The 20,927-nt window shown below is 44.9% G+C and overlaps 1 protein-coding gene across 11 annotated transcripts in view; it reads right to left on the bottom strand.

Moving 5' to 3' along the window:
- The window catches only part of ZMYM2 (zinc finger MYM-type containing 2), a 150,788-nt gene that overhangs the window by 64,203 nt on the left and 65,658 nt on the right, over positions 1-20,927 (bottom strand). For 10 of the 11 annotated variants that reach the window (XM_053307147.1, XM_053307146.1, XM_053307154.1 and 7 more), the window contains 3 exons: positions 6,926-7,211; positions 4,453-4,618; positions 2,833-3,045 (listed from right to left, as the gene is read on the bottom strand). In XM_053307147.1, coding sequence (XP_053163122.1) covers positions 2,833-3,045; positions 4,453-4,618; positions 6,926-7,211 — 665 coding nt within the window. Of the gene's footprint in view, positions 1-2,832; positions 3,046-4,452; positions 4,619-6,925; positions 7,212-11,110; positions 11,276-20,927 lie in introns of those variants that run through there. The other variant, XM_053307153.1, reaches the window with a different exon arrangement.

Raw genomic sequence — 20,927 nt, 5'->3', positions numbered from 1 at the left:
TGAGCTAGTTATCCATTAATTGTGTGATTAACTATCAAGAATAAAACTATATACAAAAAAGGTACAAGGCCAAAATGAGCTGGAACTCAAGCAACTACTTCAAAAAAGTTATTTGAAAAAGAAATTTATTTATTTAACAAGTATTAAGTAGGTACAAATACTGTATCATTTCTAGTTTCTCCTACTACACAAGTACCAAAATATTTGTACTGCTGTTTAACACAACTCTTATTAGCAAAAAGCAAAGGCAGCATTTTGGTATAGCCTACTGCATTTAGGTGGAACTCCAGCTAACTTTTAGGCTTAAGGCAAAGTTTTATCAATAGGCACCCTAGTATTCATAGTTCTGTAACTAATTTAGTGCAATGATGCGTTAACTTTTAAATGTTAAAAAAAGCTAAGAGTGTGGCTTAAGATGCCATCTACGAGGCTAATCAGTTTACATTCCTTTAGAATAATTTAATAGTTGGACTAAAACTACTGCATAAATTTTAGACATACAAGTCTATTTTATCCATCTATATAGGCATCCAAAAAAGTAGACTGTGCTTACGAAGAACCAAGGTGTCACTGATTTATCAACTATCCTAAACTAACTGAAAAAATCAAACCCCAATCTCCCCTGCTTTAAAAAAAACAAGAAAAAGAAATCATCTTAGGTTTCAACACAAGCAGCCATTTAAAATCCAACGGCATGCATAATTCCTCTCAACACAGGAGGGGATCCTGCTATGGCACTCCCTCCACCCACAATCCTTAATCAGCTACATGTATTATTAGTCACACGCTAATCTGTCCAGCCATTACCTGTAATAGGAGGCCCATGCACAACTCCCATTGCAAGATCCAGTGTCCTTATAAATGTGTGCACCAACTACTTCCACTTGGAGCACAAATAGCTCGGGTGAGTAAATTTAAGCAAGGATGAGGCCACAGGATCTCACTAGAAGTAGGCAAGCATAGACCTACTGTAGGTAATAACCAAGCAGATTGAGGCGCATCTAGTCAAATGCCAGCAAGGTAGGTTGAGGGCACCATAGAGCTCTTTGGTGACCCCCTCATGTACAAGAGGGGGATGTATCATGTCTCAAATGTACCAAAATATTTTCTACAGCCTCCTATGTAATTTTAACTGTTCTACTAAGTGTTCCTAAAAGGAATTCTAAAAACTGGGTCCAAAAAATAAAAACACAGAATTTAAAGATTTCAAAGTGGGCTCTACATATCACACTACCCTCTCGAAAACATATGGGATGATATGTCAAAAATAGCATGAAGCATCTATACAAGTGAAAAATGTACATGTGACAATAAACTGATGAGATACAGAGTAATCATTCGACCACAATTCCATGTTCACTTGGAAAGTCAGCAAATCATATTTGGTTGTATGGGAAACTCTCAAGTTATTCTTGTATCTTTTGTGTTCCTTCATGCACTCTTATTCAAGGCTTCTCCAAGTCTCTCCGTAGCTTCAGTATATGCCTAGCATTTTTAGTATCTTGAATAACCTATTTTGACCCTTTTGTTTTGCTGTGTAATAAAACAACAAGGCCCATGTTACGTTTCCAATATTGCTATTTACATATCATAAAAAGAATAAGCAGCATCTTGATATTTAAACAGGACAGATTAATACAAAAACATAAAATCATGGAGTACGTTTCATTCATTATAAGGCTTCTCCTCTTTAAAAAGGGGGGGGGGGCTTGAAGAACTACCTTGTTCAAAGGAGGAACTTATTTTATACAAATGGGGATATCTAAAAAGCACCTTGGTTAAATACTGGGTTAGATCCACAAGAGCACAAATAAAAGGATGCTTGCAGAAGGGGATTGTCTTTACTTCCCCTTCTCATTGCAACTTCTTCCGCTCCCAAGAGTCAGGGCACACCTCCAGGATTCAGTTGGATTTGGCCAACTAGATGGATGGCAGTTCTCCCACCCACTCCTCATCCCATAGTGTTCTAGAGCAGCTTTTCAAAGGTGCAGGGTGGAGGAGAGGGTGGGACAACTATTTCTGCATAATCATCTTTATACTAAAACATCTGTGGTTCCAACCCACTATTTGCAAGGTGTCTTCAGAAATACTCAAGCAGCAGGCAGTTAAAAATTTGCTAAATAAAAGATTTTGTTTTTCCAAATGAAAAATGAAATGACAACCTTGGGCAAGTCACTTTTTCTAAACATTAAATTTAATCTCAATTTAATCTCCATTGCAGGGTTACTGTGAAGATAGAATAGGTCAAGTCTCTCATTCACCACCCTGAGCTCCATAAAAAGTGTAAACAAAGTTTACTTTCAGAAATTATTGATTGTCATGTCTCAAAGAGAGTCTGCTATAGAAAGTAATAAGAATTTCAATTACTGATGCACTAAATGGAAGGAGAAAGCAAATGCCAAACTCCTCCTTCTAGGGAAGCATCTACTGCTCAGACTTGAAAAATGCACACTCAGGCAGGCATTTTTGTGGACTGATCTTTCTGCACTAGTTTCAAAAGAAATGGAACTCTAAGCCAAGAGCACCATAACTGTGTATTAAAAATGAATAGATGAAATTGAGGCTTAATGTGGAGAGCAGCAAGCCATACCACAGAGATGCCTCCAAATGAATGAAAAACATGGTAGAGTGGAGGTATCATCTTACCCCAACCTGTTATTTGAATATCACTGAGGATTTTAGAAATATCTTCACTTTTTAATAAGCAATATGCTTCTAGATTAACAAAAATACACACCACTGTTGATTGTAATGCTGAATGTGAGATATCAATACAACTGTCTGATTTTTAACATACATTATAACCAAATAAGCTGAAAGCAGCAGAGTTACCTGTTTATATTCCCCAACGCAGTTTTGGCAACAGAATCTTTTCGGCTCTCCATCAACTATAAGGATATTGTTTGCTGTGCCTTTACTGGGCAGATACTCCCCACAATGCTCGCAACAATTCATTATTAAACCATTTGCCATTCGATAGCGATTGAAGCAGTGGTCACTACACAACTTGTGAGTCATGTTTTTAAAGCTAACTTCATGACGGATCTAAAGAAAGAAATATATAATATAGTGTGTTACTGGATTCAGCCTGGTATTCAGAATAGTGAAGGCTGAAGACAAGTTTCAAGCATCATTTAGATTAAATTTCTTCATTTTTCATGTTTTTGCAATTTCAGAAAAATAAACTGCACTGGTACTTTAAATCTTTTACACAGGAGTAGTAGATTTTCTAGTCAAAAGGAAAAGAAAAATATCCTACTTTTAACAATGAAATTCTGGTTGGATCTAATGGTGCCTTTTCACTAGCAGAAAGTCTATTCTGCTCACAGAAGGGCCATTTCCAACCTAGTGGAAAAGCACTGCATTAGTAAAGCAGCTCTAAACTGTGAGAAGTTCTGGCGCTTTCAGCAAGCTCCTCCATCAAACATCCAATAGGCTCACTAAATTTTATAAGCTACAGCCTGTATCTTCCATATATGTTTATCATATTGGAAAATTAATCCCAATGCACTGTGGTACTGTACTGTGAGAAGTTTTCAACTACCACAGGAATTAATGTAACAGCAGCAACAACAAATATTTATATACCGCTTTTCAACAAAAGTTTCCAAAGCCGTTTACATGGAGAAATAATAAATAAATAAGATGACTCCCTGTCCCCAAAGGGCTCACAATCTAAAAAGAGAGATATAAAGTAAACACCAACAAAAGCCACTGGAAATACTGTGCTGAGGCTGGATAGGGCCAGTTACTCTCCCCCTATTAAATAAAGAGAACCACCATATTAAAAAGGTGCCTCTTTTTGCCCTGTTAGCAGGGCAGCAAATACACATACACACACACACTGTTCTGGTTCTTTGAATCTAAGCCTCTGTGTTACCATCATCAGAATTCAGAACTTCATTAAATTCCAAACATTTATGTTCAAAGAATGGAAACCAAGCTATCCTGTTTGCACTATGCCTACTTTGTGTCCACATAATTAATAAATTGCCCCAGGAAGTGATGGTAGGAAACAAGAACGGATTTTACAGGTATAGAAAAGAGGATGGGAATGCACCAGGTTTCCTCCTCAGCTCAAGGACTGTCAAAAGGACAGAAGGCTGAAACACTCCTTATGTAAATGATTTCCATCTTACTTACTACCATAGCATAACTGAGGCATAATAAAGAATATTTAATCTAAGCAAATTCAGAATAATGAAAGCTGAAGATGATATTCATCCAAGAATCCAAAAAAATTTGGGCACATTTCACATCTCCTATCATACAGTAGAACTCATATGATGCCAGAAGACTAAAGAGCATATATATATGACCAACGCACCAGTGAAAATGTTATGCACAAGAAATAATTTCAGTGAGATGTACTAAGTATTGCATGAGCAATTCGAAAAACAATTATACACACTTCGTTTTAGTACATAAAGGGGCGTATGTGTGCAAACAAACCTCTGTTAGTTTACCACAAATTGTGCATCTGGACTTATTCAAGACTCCTTTGGAAGGATTCTGTTTGTCTTCATAGAAGGACAAGCATGATGTACTGCAAAATTCCTGGAAGGATTCACTTGAGTCAACCTGAGCAACAATGGTACCTTTCATTGTTGTTATATCTCTGAAAGATAGAAAACTTCATCTCAAAAGTGTATTTTAACAACCAGACTCCCCCAAAGCTTAATATTCACAAAATTGCAAAGACCAACGATCCCTCCACATTGATGTCAATATACCCAATTTTCTAGAAATCCTAATTATTCAACTTATAGTTGGCAAAAATATCATAATGAAATTTATACACACACTACAGATTAAATGTTCAACTGTAAGTTGTGGGGTAAACAAAGGCTAATTTAATAATTTTGACTCTTCAAGCTCACTCATGTTGCCTTTTACTAGCACCTTCCTCCTGTGCTGATTTGGATGCAGCAGAACATATTGAAAGTGTTCAGTTATATCAAGACATGTCTCAGATCATCTTTGTAGCTTTTGAACTCCAAGTTTAAGAAATAGTGCCACTAAGAGCCATACTAGAGAACCTGTGTTCCATTCCCTCCCTCCTCCAGGACCATTTCAGAGCATGCATCATTGTTTTAATTGTACTGAAGGCAGTTTTGAGGTACTTGGAAAGCATAAGTGAGTACATCTCAGCCCTCCCATCCTGCTCTAAACTATGGATTTGAGTTACACATGCACCTGTGGCTAACACAAATCATGGTGGTTGGAGACAATTATGAGACATCCTGGTTTATTTTACCTTAGCTTGAATTGCTAAACGTGTATAGCTTATACCATGCTTAATGCCAGGAATGAGGAGGAAATTGGTCTCGGAGATGGGAAAAGAAAGGATTATGTCTATAGTGATAATAAGTAATTGTGAAAAGACAAAGAAGAGAAGACGATCTTAAGAAACTATATAGACATAAGGGATGGTATGTTAAGCAAACAATTATTGCAAATGTTTTTGGGGGGTGTTGTTGGTGGTTTCCCCTATTTTAAGGAGGGGAAAGAGCAAACCTCATTATTATGCACAAAAGGTAAAGTGTGCCGTCAAGTCAATTTCGATTTCTGGCGCCCACAGAGCCCTGTGGTTTTCTTTTAGTAGAATACAGGAGGGGTTTACCATTGCCTCCTCCCGTGGAGTATGTGATTATGCCTTTCAGCATCTTCCTATATTGCTGCTGCCCGATATAGTCACCTTAAGTGGCACAGCAGGGAAATGCTTCATTATCAGGCAGAAGGTTGAGTGTGCACTATAGATCTGTTTACTGCAGGCCAGACACAAGAAACCTGTGTTCTTGCAGTGAAATGTGCTCAAGCTAAACCTGTCTTACCCTAATAAGAAAATGACAACCAACTACAACAAAACATTTCAACACCTTACTTCAATCATTCTTCCTGATGAATTTAGGAAAGGGAAGCTGGTCCTGTGGTAGCAAGCATGACTTGTCCCCTTAGCTAAGCAGGATCTGCCCTGGTTGCATATGAATGGGAGACTAGAAGTGTGAGCACTGTAAGATATTCCCCTCAGAGGATGGAGTCGCTCTGGGAAGAGCATCTAGGTTCTAGGTTCCAAGTTCCCTCCCTGGCTTCTCCAAGATAGGGCTGAGGAAGATTCCTGCCTGCAACCTTGGAGAAGCCGCTGCCATTCTGTGAAGAAAATACTGAGTTAGATGGACCAATGGTCTGACTCAGTATATGGCAGCTTCCTATGTTCCTAATTTCAACTCATCCTGCATATAACTAAAGCTATAACCAACACTTGTGATGAGGTTGGGGGGTGGGGACTAATCTGATTGAAATGTGACAAGTGCGATGACAATATTCTTTGAAATGTTAAATTTTAGGCACAGTAAATGATATTATGCCTGTTCTTTATAAGCCTCAATATTTGTGCAATTTGGGAAAGAAACCACTGTTTCAAACATGGTTTTCAGTTCTGGTTTGGAGACATGTTATGTCTCTAAACTTGATGTACATACTCCATGTACCACAGGGTGGTGGGGAATCTGAGTGCAAGTTAAAGAGAGTACTAGCATGACTGAAGCCCATTCATTATGTCTGAACTGGGCCATAGTTATATAACCCACCTTCACTTTACAAAAACCCTAGCAGAAGTCTTGTCTTTCTCTTGTGTGGTCCCTCCAATTTTCAGCTCTGGTTTGGAGGCAAACTACAGCTTACACATAAAAAGAAGCTGGAACATTCAAGACTTTCACAGTGGCCAAACATTGGTTTGGCCATTATGTCTGAATTGGGCCAATGCATTTTAACCTACAAATTGACAACCGAGTTGTGGCAGAGAACAAAACAGAAGAAGGAACATGATTACATCCTGACTAATTAACACTCCAGTACTTTTGATCACAGTAACAAGAATATTGACCTCACTGAAAAGATAGAAGTATTAAGATACAGTCCTTACTTTTTGCACATAACACAGAGTTTCTTTGGAGCCGGTTTATGTGAGAATGATGAAAGGCAAGTAGTAGAACAAAAAAGGTGAACTGATCCTTTCCGCTGATATGCAGTCTGACCCTTCTGCAAAGGTTTTTTGCAGTTAGCACATGTGACTTTAACCTGCTTAGAAGGCTGCTGTTGTGCAGGAGGCTGGAAGACCTGTTTAGGAAGGGATGCCACTGGGGAGAGAGAATCCACACCTGGTTGCTTCTGATTCCTCGGAAATGAAGCTGACTGCGATATCCAGGAATCTAAAAGAAACAAAATACAGGAACTTAAATATCTATACAGATTACTAGGACAACATTCTGGCAAGCAACTGAACAATATTCAAATTCTAGTGTAAGTAAATAGGGAGCCCATCATAAGTTTGTTCTAACTGGTAGGAATACAAGGGGTAGCAGGGTGGGTATGGGGGCAATAATGCCTAGGCAGCACAAGAAAGGTCAGACCATAAACCATTATTCACAGAAGTGGCAACAGAACACTATGTTCTAGATGTTCTCTCTCCACTGTTTACAGTAACACCACAAAATATTTTAAACCTTTTAAACTTGTCACTAGATAAAGCTTCTATTCAGTATTTCAGTAACTGAAAATTACAATGTTATGTTCAAGAATGATGGAATTAGTGAATGCAAGAATCCACAATAACCTACTCGAGAAAGGTCAGGCATTTAAGGCAGTCTTGATTAGGAAGGATATTTTTTTACACACACACACACACACACACACACACACACACACACTCCCTCCCCTCATTGAAGCAGCAATATGTGACTTTGGACTTCAGCTTCTATTATAGCCCAAGCTATACATGGGATGCCAACTTTCTAGGAAAAATCTAGGAACTGGTAATATTTGCCCTACTGGAGAGGGGGAGGGGGTGTACCGTACTAAAAATGGCTGCATTGTCTTATAATTTGTTAAATTTACGCTAGGGGAAACACTGCAATCGAACCCATAAAACAGGCTGCACAAGTGCAGCCCTCCAGCTGTTTTTGGACCACAGCTTCCATAATCCCCAACCACAGTGGGCAGTAGCCAGGAATTACGGGAGTTGTAGGTCAACATCTGCAGGAGGACAAAGCTGCGCAATGCAAGCTAAAGGTAAAGTGTGCCATTGAGTCAATTTTGATTCCTGGCGCCCACAGAGCCCTGTAGTTTTCTTTGGCAGAATACAGAAGGATTTACCATTGCCTCCTCCAGCGCAGTCTGAGATGATGCCTTTCAGCATCTTCCTATATTGCTGCTGCCCAATACAGTTCGAACCAGCAACCTTCTGCTTGTTAGTCAAGCATTTCCCCATTGCTCCACTTAAGGTAACCTGGACACCATGCAATGCAAGTTAGCTATGCAAAAATGAGGAACTCCTAAATTCAACAGTCTTCCATTTCTGTTTGAACTAAACAAAGCCACACAGCATTCCAGACAGTTCCTTGTTTCATCAGTTCACCGGACTGTAATTCAAACAACTGAACTTAGTGGTTACAGTAAATCATGCATGGTGTAGTGGTTAGAGTGCTGGAATAGGACCAGGGGGACCAGAGTTCAAAACCCCATTCAGCCATGAAACTAGCTGGGTGACTCTGGGCCAGTCACTTCTCTCTCAGCCTAACCTACTTCACAGGGTTGTTGTGAGGAGAAAAGTATGTAGTGCAATCAGTGTACACTGCTCTGGGCTCCTTGGAGGAAGAGCGGGAAGGAAATAAATAGATAGAGAGATAGAGAGATAGTCAAAGCAGAAATGCAGGTTTTCTGGGAAAACCTGAATTGGAAATCTTTTGGCCAAATTTCCCCCTCATTTGCATTAAAAGTATATTAATTTTTTACTTTTAAAAAGCTATACAAGTTTTCTTGATGGCCCAAACAGAATGCAGATGATTTGGCATGTTTAACCTATTTAACCATATTAATTTCCCATACTTCTCCCAAATACTTTTCAATTAGCCAAATCATTGATAATGTCTGATTGGTGACGGGGGTTCTAGAAAGACATTTAGCGCCACTCCAAAAATGGCTCAGGACTGTTTACAACAAATAAAAACAGTTAAAATCAAATCTAAAACAATTAAAATCATTTAAACATTAAAAATATTAACATTAAAAACATTTAAAGCCAGCATTAAAAATTTAAACTATGAATCTAATTAAAAGCCTGGGTGATTAAGTGTGTCTTCAGTACCTTTTTAAAAGTTGCCAGAGATGGGAAGGCTTTTATTTCAACAGGGAGCGGATTCCGAATCCGAAGTCCAGGGACAACAACCGAGAAGGCCTGTTCCAGAGTAGCCGCCAAGTGAGTTGGCGGCAACTGCAGGCGAACCTCTCTAAATTATCTCAACAGGCAGAAGGACTCATGGTCAAGAAGACATTCACTTAAATACCCAGGGCCTAAACTGTTTAGGACTTTATAGATAATAACCAGCACCTTGTATTTTCCCTGGAAACTTATTGGCACCCAGTGTATTTCTTTCTATACAGGTCTCTCCTAGATGATCCAGAGACCAACTTGGCCGCCACATTCTGGACCAACTACAGTTTCCGGACTACATATAAAGGCATGGAGTGCATTGCAGTAATCCAGCCAAGAGGTTACCAGCAGATGTACCACCGTTTTGAGGTCATACATCTCAAGAAATGGGTGTAGCTGGCATATCAGCTGAAGCTGATAGAAAGCATCTCTGGCCACTGCCTCAACCTGGGACATCAGGGAGAAGTTCAGATCCAGACGCACCCCCAGACTGCGTACCTGTTCCTTCCGCAGGAGCGTGACCCCATCCAGAACTGGCAGATCAATATTGTCTCCTGAGTTCCAACCCCGCACAATAAGTACCTCTGTCTTATCTAGATTCAGCCTCAGTTTGTTATCCCTCATCCATCCCATTAATACCTCCAGGCAGCCATTTAGAGAGGTTATGCCTTCTCCCGATGAGGCTGACAAGGAGAAATAGATTTGGGTGTCATCAGCATACTGGTAATATCCTGCATCAAATCTCCTGCTGATCTCTCCCAGTGGCTTCATGTAGATGTTAAAGAATACTGGAGACAATATGGAGCCCTGAGGTACACCATATGGAAGTTCAGATTTAGAGGAACAACAGTCTCCAAGGGACACCATCTGGAACCTGCCTGTGAGCAGAAAGCAGTGCCTCCCTCCCTGAATCCCCTCAGACGTTCCAGAAGGATACTATGGTCAATAGTATCAAAAGTCGCTGAGTGATCCAAAAGGACCAACAGAGTCAAACTCCCTCTGTTAATTCCCAATTGGAGATCATCCATCAGGCCAACCAAAGCAGTCTCCACCCCATAGCCTGCCTAAAAGCCAGTTTGAAATGGGTCTAGATAATGTTTCCTCCAAGATCTCCTGGAGCTGGGAGGCCACCACCTTCTCAATCACCTTGCCCAGCCACAGAAGGTTGGAAACAGGCCTGTAGTTGCTTAATTATGAGGGATCCGAGGCAGGCTTCTTCAGAAGTGGTCTAATGATTACATCCTTCAGAGGAGACATCCTGCCTTCCCTCAGATAAACATTTATAATCTCTACCAGGCCCTCTACAACAGCTTCACTGCTAGATAGTGTAAGCCATGTCAGGCAAGGATCAAGAGGACAGGTGGCAGGCCGCACCATTCCAAGCAACTTGTCCACATCCTCAGGAGTCACACTGAAATTGATCCAGGGTCATCACATAAGATGAGCTGCTGGACACCTCAGCATCAGACTCTAACAATTGTGGAGTTAGCATTTAAGTTGGCCCGAATATGAGAGATTTTGTCCACAAAGAACCCATTAAAAACATCACAGCGAGTAATTGTTGGTTCCAAGTACCAATTCAAGTGGGAAGGGGCACACATTAGTCCCTTCACCACCCTGAACAACTCTGCCGGACATGAACTTGCAGACACGATACGGGAGGAAAATAATCGCTTCTTTGCCGCATGTATTGCCTGAGCATAGATCTTCAAATGCACTTTATGTCTGATTCGAGCCAAGTCTTTCTCCACTTGTGCTCTAGTCGTCTACCTCACCACTTCAGCCTCTGTAGTTCTTCTGTATACCAAGGGGCCAGTTTCGAAGTGGGTCGGAGAGGACGCTTAGGAGCAATTGTATCCACTGCCCCAGTGAGTTGATCGGAGAATTGGTTTCACTTACCGTGAAAGCTTCTTCTGGTTGCTGGGGCCAGGGACATCTCATGGGGTTATCCTCTCTCAGGAGCTCCAGGCAGGACAGAAAGTAAATAGTTAAAAAACTAAGCCACACCCACTAGAGCCTGAGAGGGATAACCCTGCTCCAGTTCTTTCGGGGCGAGACATAAGAGGACAAAGGCAATACAAAACAGTAGAAACAGCAGGTCAGAATAAATAGGTTTAAACATTCCAGAACAGAGTGTAGCAACCAACTGTAGAATTAAATGTCAGTCTCCACCGTTTCAACAGAAGTAGACCAGAGCGCAAAACCACAACTGGGCGGGCCGAGATGTCCCTGGGCCCAGCAACCAGAAGAAGTCTTCACAGTAAGTGAAAGCAGTGCTCCATTCTCAGTTGCTGAGGCCAGAGACATCTCATGGGACATATCACAGCTGTCCAACTCAGGTGGGAGCACTCTGGTCTACTAGCGAGGAAGAACTTGTTGCAAGACCTGTCTGCCAAAGGTTGCCTGGGCAGACGCAAAATCATCGATCTTGTAATGTTTGGTGAAAGTGGAAGGCGACGCCTAGGTGGCTGCCTTGTAGAGCTCTTCAACCGGCATTAGTGGAAAACGCCACTGATTTCGCTGCTGCTCTAGTAGAATGTGCAGAGAGATGCGTTGGCGACCTCAACTTCTGAACCTCGTAGGCCATCGATATACACGCTATAATCCACGTTGCAATAGTGGTCGATGAATCTGGGACCCCCGTGGAACGCGGGTTGAACAATTCAAACAGAGCGTCTGACAATCTGAGTGAGCCTGAGCGTCTAATATAGACCTTAAGACACCGCTTAACGTCCAACTTATGCCATTTCCGCTCCACAGGATGGACAGGTTTGGGGCAGAATGAAGGTAGGAACACATCTTGCGATAGGTGGAAGGGGGACGCCACCTTTGGCCTTATGAAGGGGTCCGGAATGAGCCTGATGGCCTCTTTCTGAAATATACAATATGACTTGTTTTACAGACAGCGCCTGGAGCTCCGAGATGAGCCTTGCAGAAGTGATGGCCACCAAAAAGGCCAATTTAAACGATAAGACCCTGATCGGAATAGTTGCCAAAGGTTCAAAAGAGTGAGATTGCAATGCCTTGAGGACAGTATGTAGTTCCCAAGAGGGAAACCTGTGCACTGTTGGAGGTGACATCAGCGAGGCGCCTCATAAGAACCTACGCAGGTGAGGATGTGACTGAGATATTTTGTCCTTTTCTGCTGAGAGCAACTCCACCAATGACGACACCTGCCATTTCAGGGCATTCGGACATGGTTCCTTCTCGAACCCTTCTTGTAAGACGAGCAGGAGATGACATCTTAGCCGTGCCCTTCGGAACGGAGTTGTGTGACATCCAGCGAAGGAGTGCTCGCCATGTATATTGATAAATTCTCTCTGTCGATGGACTTCACGACGCCAGCATAGTGCTGAGAACTCCCTCCGAGTAGCCATGTTGGCTCAGGACTCGCAGCTCAGTTTCCAAACAGTGAGCCAAAACCAACATGGATTCGGGTGTAAAACTGGACCCTGATGGAGCAGGTCCGGGGCCTGAGGCAACTCCCAAGGTGGCTCCACCGCCAGATGGAGGAGCTCTGGAAACCAGGGTCTCCTGGGCCAGAATGGTGCCACTAAGAGTACTCTTGCTCAAAGAAGACACAACCATTGCAGGACTCTGGCCAACAGAGTTGTCAGAGGATACACATAAAGGAGAGCGTCTGGCCATGGACTGGATAGGGCATCCACTGCCATTGCCTCTCTGCATGGAAATCTAGTCATAAACGCTGGTAATTGCGCATTCTTTGGAGTCGTGAAGAGGTCTACCTCGGGCATGCCCATCTTCTCTGTTATCTGGGTGAAAACTGATGGATTTAGAGCCCACTCCCCCGGTTGGATGTCAGCCCAGCTTAACCAGTCTGCAACCAGGTTCAGCTCTCCCTTGAAGTCGTATGCCATCAGGTAAGGAAGGTTGCTCTCTGCCCAGGACAGCCTCCTGGTGAAGTGACCTAGACCTGATCCTCCACTGCTTGTTTACATACGCCTTTGCCGTCGTATTGTCAGTCTTTACTAATACGTCAGTGCCTCAGATGATCTCCTGGAATGCTAGTAGCGCTAGGCGAATTGCGTGGAGTTCCCTCCAATTTATGTTGTGAGAACGCTCCTCCTTGTTCCATAGCCCTGCGCCGACTGGTTGAGGCTCATCCCATCACTCCCCAGCCCATCACTTACTTCTGTTGTTATGATGAACCTCTGTGGGTCCAAGAAGGTCTTTCCCCAATTCAGGTTGTTGGAGTCGATCCACCAGCGGAGAGAACAACGCAGGTCTGGTGGCAACTTCAGAAGTAGTTTACGCTTCCTTGCGATTGCCTTCTGGTGGGGTAGGAGAAACCATTGGAGGCAGCGCAGATGAAGTCAAGCCCACGGAACCGAGTCCGGTGCAGCCACCATCAAGCTCAGCAGTCTTGACAAGGAAGTCAGAGGAACTCTTGGACTCGCTAGGACCAGGTGAACCTCTGTCTGGATAGTCTGTAACCTGTCCAGTGGAAGCAAGAGGCGGTCCACTAAGGTAACTATGATTACCCCTAAATGGTGCAGCCTGTGGCATGGCGTCTATTGACTTTTCTCCATTTATGATGAAACCATGGTTCTCAAGTGTTGCAATAGTAAGGGCCAAGTCCCGTTCTGCCTCTGGGAGAGCTCTCACTTGCAGCAACAAATTGTCTATATATGCAAACAGATGGATTCCTTTCTGACAGAGTTGCGCCACCAGTGGCGCCAACAACTTTGTGAAGGCATGAGGGGCTGCTGTATTGAAAATGCCTTCCAGCATATTTAAACTGAAGGTACTGCCTGCTTACCGGGTGTATAGGAAGGTGCAAGTAGGCCTCCCTTAAATCTATGGACACTAGCACATCCAGATGAAAGAGTGCCTCAAACTGCTCTTAGAGTTTCCATCTGGAAATGAGTTCTACGGACCCATCTGCTCAAAAATTTTAAGTCTAAAACAGCTGTCCTTGAGCAGTCCCTTTTTGGGACGGTAAACAGGAGAGAGGTGGGGGTTTTTGTTTTGTTTTATAACTCCCTCTCCCTCCTGTGCCAGAGGTACTGGCTCCACTGTCCTGATGTCCAGGAGATGTTGGATCGCCTGGACCATCGGCAAATGCTTTGAGAATGCTTTTGACCTTGGAGTGGGGATAAAGCGCCAGGGGGGAGAGGAATGAAACTCTATCCTGTAGCCATGATGGATCAGCTGCAGAACCCAGTTGTCTGAGGTTGAATCTTCCCAGGCTGGGGCGAGGTGAGATAAACGACCTCCAAGCCTGACATGCTTCAAGTAATTGTTGTGGCTTTTGCTGCTTTGACTGAGCAGCTTGCTGTTTGTAGGTACCGAGCCCTCTAAAGGGTACTCTCTGACGATTCCAAGATCCCCTCTGGAATTTTGTATCTCTGTCCTGGCCCCAGAAGGGCCGGAAGCTATGAAAGGGCTGATTGTATTGGAAGGGCCTTTTGAAAGGTGTTTATCAGTCTTTTTATTGGTTGAAAGCATCGTCTATCACTTATCAGATGACTCTACAAGAATGTCTCGTAGGGCAGTCACCAAAAAGCTACTTGCCGTCGTAAGGGATGCTAGCAAGGTTAAGCCTAGAAGTAGAATCAACTGTCCAATTTTGAGCCACAAGTGGCATCTGCCAACAACTGACGAAGCCGCCACCTGCGCTGAGAATCTAATCGTATCAAGAGTGGCATCGGCCATAAAGGGCTGCGCTTTCTGGATCTTTAATAGTTGCTGTCTCATCTTAACTGGGTTCCCTGGAGGATCACTCAGAAGACTGACCACCCATAATAAGGAGGCTCGGGCTGCCATGGATGCTACCGCTGTTGCACAGATCACCAGGGACGTGTTCTCATGACACGATTAAATGACAGCTCGGCCTTCTTGTCAGCTATGTCTTTTAGAGAAACCTCACCCTCTCGAGATACCAGGGAATCAGACACCAATTGAGAAATCTGGTAGCATCCATGGCAGCCCGAGCCTCCTTATTATGGGTGGTCAGTCTTCTGAGTGATCCTCCAGGGGACCCAGTTAAGATGAGACAGCAACTATTAAAGATCCAGAAAGCATTTGGTGTCCTCAACATATCTGTAGTGGTTTGCTGAAAAGAATAAAATTTGTTAGCCATGGACGTAGCCTTGCAGTTGGAAGCTGGTGTAAACCATTCCTGTTTGACTACATCCACAAACAACTCTGGCATGGGCATCAGCATGTCCGTGGGGCGTGCTCTAGGAAAGACCAAGTCCCCTTTGGCAGAAGAGTCAGAACTCTGCCCAGCCTCTGATTTCAGTCCAATTGTATTAATAATTCTGGACATCAGTGGACTGAAGTCCTCTGCCACAAAGAAGCGCTGTGACATCGAGGCATCATCAGTGTCCTCCCCTCCAGACCATTTCCCGTCATCCTTGTCTAATGGAGTCTCTGGGTCCGGATCAAAACCTCCCCCTTCATTAATTGGGTCTTCAGGGTCAGAAGGCAGATTAGGCTTCTCTGAGTTTACAATGACATTTTTCCAAGGTGCAAGTAAATCCCTAGGGCCCCCAGAGTCTGATCGGAAGCATCAGAGGAATGGTCTCGTGCCACCTTGCCAGCCAAATTGCCCGGCTCACTATGCTTACGCTTGCTTTTGGCCTTCTTGGCAGAAGGACTGACAAGACTTGCTAGATGAGGAGCTCATACTGGGTGACCTATGCCTTCTCCCCTTTTTGGATCTCTTACTCCTCTTAGGGAGCCTAACCTGGTAGATGGTGTCAATGATTGCATTGCGAAACTATGCTTGCCACTCAGGTGGCACAGACTTAGGTAAAACAGCAGGGTTAGAACTGGATTCTTTAGGCCCAGTCTCTGCAGCAGACTACCCTTGCTGGCCAAACACCATAGTCACAGTCTTAGTCTTTTCCCGCCCTTTTAGAGACTGTCTCACTTTTACATTACCCACTCCTTTAGGTTAAATGGAGGAATTCTTCGCAACCGTCGCAATCTTAAGAACAGAAAGTGACTGTGATGACCTCGCTGCCATGCCGGTCAGGTTGCTAGCCAGCTAGCCAATCCGCCTAATCTCTTCAGAGGTTGGTGGGGCATTGGCAATAAGGAGCCTCCGAAAGCGCTTTTCACAGCCACTTGAAGCTGCCTGAAGCAGTGTGGCGCTCCGGGCCGCAGTAGTGTGAGTCTCATGGCCCAAGGGCGGGAGACTCGATGCGGCCCCTTCGACGATCAGGACGGGTGGCTCGAGAACGGCCGTCACCGACACAGGAGAATCAAGCCCTTCTGGGGGGGGACTCCATGGCCCATGGATGAAAGATGGCCGATTACGGACCGTCAACTCACAGCTGGCGAATTTTTCGGGCGGTTTTCGGGAGATCGGAAAAGCAGCCTTGCTATGCAGAGCTTGCAGCAGCCTGCGCCGATGGGGCCTACAAACTGAGGTCCCTGACCTCAGCAACCGAGAATATTCGAATTCTCCACCAGAGTGTCGACAGGATCAACAGCAGAGCCAACACTAAATCCCTCCAAGGCTTCTTGGAATCCTCTTGGATCCAATAACCTCGGTCGTACCATCCTAATGGGCCCCCCGCCCCTGCAGAGGTCAACTGTTATGTTGAAACAACTTCAAAGCTTTAAGTGGACAGTTTTTTTAAAGTTGGAATACTCAATAAATCAATAAAACATATGTACACATTTCCTAGGGATAATCAACTGAAGAGCAGCACAACTTTGTAATTGCTGAACTTGTCTAATATTGCACTGGCATCCATTCATTGTTAGTAATGAGTTTTATGAAACAGTGTTCTGAACTAGCATTGTGCATTTATAACAGCAGGAGTTCCAAACTACTGCTGCTCTGTCATTTAAGTGGGGGAAGGGGAAATTTTCTACCATCTTCTCTTCCCTCTGAAGCCCACTGTGCATCACCAAAATATTAAGAGTCAAAATAAAATGCAACTAGCACTTACAAAAGAGAAAAAGCAGGAATACATTAAGTCAACTATCTATATACATAAGCTTCTTGAGGCATGTCAGTCTGTGCACATGATAGGGAAATAGAATAAAGACTGTATGGTTCACTGGCATCTAGGCCATAATGAGTCATAAGAACAGCCCTGTTGGATCAGGCCCAAGGCCCATCTAGTCCAACATCCTGTTTCACACAGTGGCCCATTACATGCTTCTGGGGAGCCCATAGGAAAGAGGTATGTGCATGCCCTTTCTCCTGCTATTGTTCCCCTGCAACTGGTATTGAGAGGCATCATGCCTCTGAGGCTGGAGATGACCCACAGCCAACGGACTAGTAGCCATTGATAGACCTGTCCACCATGCATCTGTCTAAGCCTCTTTTAAAGCCATCCAATCTGGTGACCATCACCACATCCCATAGCAAGGAATTCCACAGCTTAATTATGTGCTATACAGTGTTCCCTCTAATATGGATTCCCAGATGTTGTTAACTACAACTCCCATAATCCCCAAGCAAAAGCCATTGCCGCTGGGGATTCTGGGAGTTGTAGTAAAGAATATCTGAGAATCCCTGTTAGAGGGAACACTGGTGCAGTGTGAACAAGTACTTCCTCTTGCTGGTCATAAACTACATGGTGTCATGCATGTGAATATCATACCCTGGCATCTATTTTCAAATACAAAACCATACAGAGTTCCCTTACATGCAGAACTGACAAACACTTTGCAAAATGTAGATGAAACAGAAAGTCAGTGAACTGATTTTGGTACTTGTAAATGCAGAGCAAAAGTAACAACAGGCTGCTTACCTGTACCTTGGTTCTTCTAGTGGTCATCTGTGCTATTACACGAATGGGCTTTGTGCCTGCGCAGAGACCACATTGGAGCTTCCAAGCTAGAGTTCTAACTTTTGACGGTAACCCCGCCCCCTCAGTATATAGGCAGCTGCGCGGGCTTCCCTCTCCAGTCTTCTGAGTCCGCAATCTGAAAGAGACTAGCAGAAAGGACATGAGAAGAGGGGAGGATGGGTGGGCGTGTAAGAGCACAGATGACCACTAGAAGAACCCAGGTTACAGGTAAGCAACCTGTCGTTCTTCGACGTGGTCTCTGTGCTTTACACGAATGGGTGCATAGCAAGCTGCACCCGTGCCATGCTCACCTGGAGGCGGGATCAGGCGAAGATGGACTGTAGCACCACCCTGCCAAACGCCATAACTTTTCTGGTTTGGACATCTAGGGTGTAGTGTTGTATGAATGAGTGTCTTGATGCCCACGTAGCCGCCTGGCAGATGATGTCCAATGGAACAGACCTGTCAAAGGCAGTGGAGGCCGTGACCGCCCTCGTTGAGTGTGCTTTGACAGAGAATGGGAGAGGCTTCTTGAAGAGTTGGTATGCTAGAGAGATGGTGCAAACCACCCATCTGGATATAGTTTGTGTGGAAGCCTGCTTGCCTCTATTGGGTCCAGAGTGAAGCACAAAGGAGGAGTTAGAAGTGCGGAAAGCAGAGGTGCGGTCGACGTAGAAGGCGAGTGCCCTGCGAATGTCGAGGGTGTGGAGACGTCGCTCGGCCACCGTTGAGGGTTCAGCAAAGAATGCAGGTAAGGAGATTGGTTGGGAGTGATGAAACAAAGTGACTACTTTCGGGAGAAAGGCAATGTCCGGCCTAAGGACGGCCTTTTCCTCGTGGAAAACCAGGTAAGGAGGGTCAACCCTAATTGCCCTGAGTTCGCTGACCTGCCTGGCCGAAGTGATGGCTGTGAGGAAGGCTACTTTACAGGAAAGCAGGTCCAGGAAAATCGTAGCCATGGGTTCAAAGGGAGGGCGCATGAGCGAGGAAAGAACCAAGGTCAAGTCCCATGCGGGTGCCATGATCAGAGGGTCCAGATAGAGATGAGTGAGTCCTTTGAGGAAACGCTTGATCGTGGGGTGTTGGAACCACGATGGCGTAGATGGCGGGGAGTTAGCCACTATGGCTGCGAGATGAACTCGCAAGGAAGGCATCTTAAGACCAGCTTCCTTGAGGCAGAGTAAGTAGGAACAAATATGTTCCACAGAGATGGCCTGTAGGGGGATGTCTCTGCCCTTTAGAAAGTTCTGAAAACGTGTTCATTTATGAGTAGGAGGCAACGGTAGCTGGTTTACAAGGCACTGACTATTCTTTGGAAGTCGACGGGTAAGTTGAGACTATGTGCCAGGCCATGAGGTGAAGACCCTGGAGATCTGGATGTAGGAGGCGACCGCCCTGCAGGGAGAGGAGATGAGGGGTATGTGGCAGTCGGTAGTACCAATGGTTGGAGAGGTGAAGAAGGCGGGGAAACCAGGGCCTCCTGGGCCACCACGGGGCAATGAGTATGCAATGTGGTCGATCCTGGGAGATTTTCTGAAGGACTCAAGGAAGCAGCGGAATTGGAGGGAAGGCGTAGACTAGGCGTCCCGCCCAGTTCAAGGCAAACATGTCCCCGAGGGAGTTGGGTCCGATCCCGGACCTGGAGCAATACAGGTGGCATTGCACATTCGTTTCTGATGCGAAGAAGTCTATTTCTGGGAGGAACCAGCGGCAGAAGAGGGAGCAGAGCGTGGGGGGATGCAGTCACCATTTGTGTGACGTTGACTGACTCCTGCTCAACCTGTCCGCAGTGACGTTCTGTCCCTGAATATGAACCGCCAGGGGGATGATGCCGTGGCGGATGCACCAAAATGACATTTCCATGGCTAGGAATAGGAGGGAGCTGGAGGAGGTCCCACCCTGCCTGTTCAGGTAGGCCTTGGAGGTAGTATTGTCCATTTGGACCAGAACGTGAGAGTCCCGAATCAGAGGGAGGAAAGCCCTTAGTGCCTTGAAGATGGCCAACAGTTCGAGGTAGTTGATATGGTGGGCAGCTTCGGTCACGGATCAGATGCCCTGAATGCTGTGATTGTTGGCGTGGGTACCCCAGCCATCCATGGACGCATCCGTGGTGAGTAGCAGGGTATGGCGCGGGGTTTGGAAGGGGGAGCCGATGCCGAGGTTAGCAGGGTCCACCCACCACCGCAGGGAGTGCCGAGCTCGAGGCGGAAGGGTGAGAGTGCGGGAGAGAGAATCCTCGTGTGGAGAGAACACGGAGAGGAACCAACATTGTAGAGTCCTGGCATGCAGATGAGCATGGGGGAGGACGTGGGTGGTGGAGGCCATGTGGCCTAACAGGCACTGGATCGTTCGAGCTGGCTGACACAGGTTGCAGAGAAGGTGGGAGGACAAGTCCAGGATAGCCTGGATCCTGCACTGAGATAGGAAGATCTTTGATTGGATGGAGTCAAAAATGATGTCTAGAAATTCTATGGTTCTGGAAGGGTTGAGTTTCGACTTTTCGTGATTGACCTGGAGGCCCAGGTTGGAAAGGAGGTTGATAACCGTGTGGAGATCCACACAGTAGGGATTGTGGGTTGTCGGCTACCATGAGCCAGTCGTCAAATTATGGAAAAAATTGAATGTTTTGTTGTTGCAGGGCCGCCACCACTGAAGCCATACATTTTGTGAACACCCGCGGAGCGGATGCCAAACTGAAGGGCAGGCTCAGAACTGATAGTTATCTGGAAGCGGCGGTGTTGAGGTGATATGGTAGTAGGCATCTCTGATGGTGATATGGTAGTAGGCATCTCTGAGGTCTATTGAAACGAACCATTGGTTCCGGTGTAGAAGGGAGATGATGGTGTGAATGGTGACCATGTGAAACCTCCGGTAGGTGACATAAGAGTTCAACTCCCAGAGATCTAGGATAGGCCGAAGGGAGCCGTCCGGTTTGGGCA

Source organism: Hemicordylus capensis, chromosome 3 (genome assembly GCF_027244095.1).
Source record: "Hemicordylus capensis ecotype Gifberg chromosome 3, rHemCap1.1.pri, whole genome shotgun sequence".
Taxonomy (NCBI): domain Eukaryota; kingdom Metazoa; phylum Chordata; class Lepidosauria; order Squamata; family Cordylidae; genus Hemicordylus; species Hemicordylus capensis.
Note: the sequence above shows the minus strand (reverse complement) of the source record. Positions and strands in the feature narration are given on the sequence as shown.